This window comes from Priapulus caudatus, unplaced genomic scaffold (genome assembly GCF_000485595.1).
Source record: "Priapulus caudatus unplaced genomic scaffold, Priapulus_caudatus-5.0.1 Scaffold20, whole genome shotgun sequence".
NCBI classification, from domain to species: Eukaryota; Metazoa; Priapulida; class Priapulimorpha; order Priapulimorphida; family Priapulidae; genus Priapulus; species Priapulus caudatus.
This window is the reverse complement of record NW_014577081.1, coordinates 955,776-956,709: the sequence shown is the minus strand read 5'-3', so window position 1 is coordinate 956,709 and position 934 is coordinate 955,776. Positions and strand designations below refer to the sequence as shown.

General features: G+C 51.6%; 1 protein-coding gene across 1 annotated transcript in view; it reads left to right on the top strand.

Moving 5' to 3' along the window:
• Window positions 1-364: 364 nt before the first annotated feature.
• The window catches only part of LOC106811803 (FERM domain-containing protein 4B-like), a 27,607-nt gene continuing 27,037 nt past the window's right edge, over window positions 365-934 (top strand). Inside the window, exon 1 of the mRNA XM_014815526.1 lies at window positions 365-422. Coding sequence (XP_014671012.1) covers window positions 365-422 — 58 coding nt within the window. The remainder of the gene's footprint in view (window positions 423-934) is intronic.

Below are 934 nucleotides of genomic sequence, written 5' to 3'. Positions count from 1 at the left end.
CTCCTCCCCCTCCTTCCTTCCCCTCTCCTTCCCTCCCCCTCTTCCTCCCTCCCTCCTTCCCTCCCTCCCTCTCCCTCCCCTTCCCATCTACCCCCTCCCTCCCTAACTCCCACGGCCGCCCGACGTTCACGGCTCATCGCACACAGGAGGTAGTTTTATCGCGTCTGCCGGCGGCGTTACGCTGTACGGTGCCGTAGTCGTGCTTCTCACCTGTCGACGTCATTCACGTGCGTGCGGTCGTCGCCGACGTCGTCGTCGTCGTCGCTGCTTAGTGGTTATCACGGTGTCATCGTCGTCGTCGTCGTCTGCTGCGAGAGACGAGAATTGGGATAGCTTCGTGTGCGACATCTCTGCTCGGAGATCGATGCCGATGACGCTGACGCTGACGCTGCCGTTGACGGTGACGTTGACGCTAACACCGAGTGTGATTCTACCGAGCTAGCGCGATCATCAGCGATTGAAACGAAGAAAGACAGCCGAATGAATGAATGAATGAATGAATGAATGAATGAGTGTGTAAAACTATCTCGGGGTATTTGCACGGGCCGAGTGAATAGTAGTAGTGACGCTATACAGAGACTTGGTGTGTGGTGTGTGTGTGTGTACCGCGGATAACTATACATTACAGTGCACCGCCGTCATTGACTCACGGAGGAGGAATACATGGGTAGCAGTCCGTCACAACCACAGTGACAGCACGAGATCTCGGTATTTATCTGTTCGTGAATAAGTATATATATATATATATTAATTGGTTGTAATTAATTATTAGTTATTAGTATTTAGTAGTAATTAATAGAGATACTCGGCTTCTTCCTGCATCGTGTGCGATTGTACCGACGTTTTTCTCGCAGCCCGGTTTTCGCTTTCTCTCTGTCTCTCTGTCTCTCACTCTCTCTCTCTCTCTCTCTCTCTCTCTCTCTCTCTCTCTCTC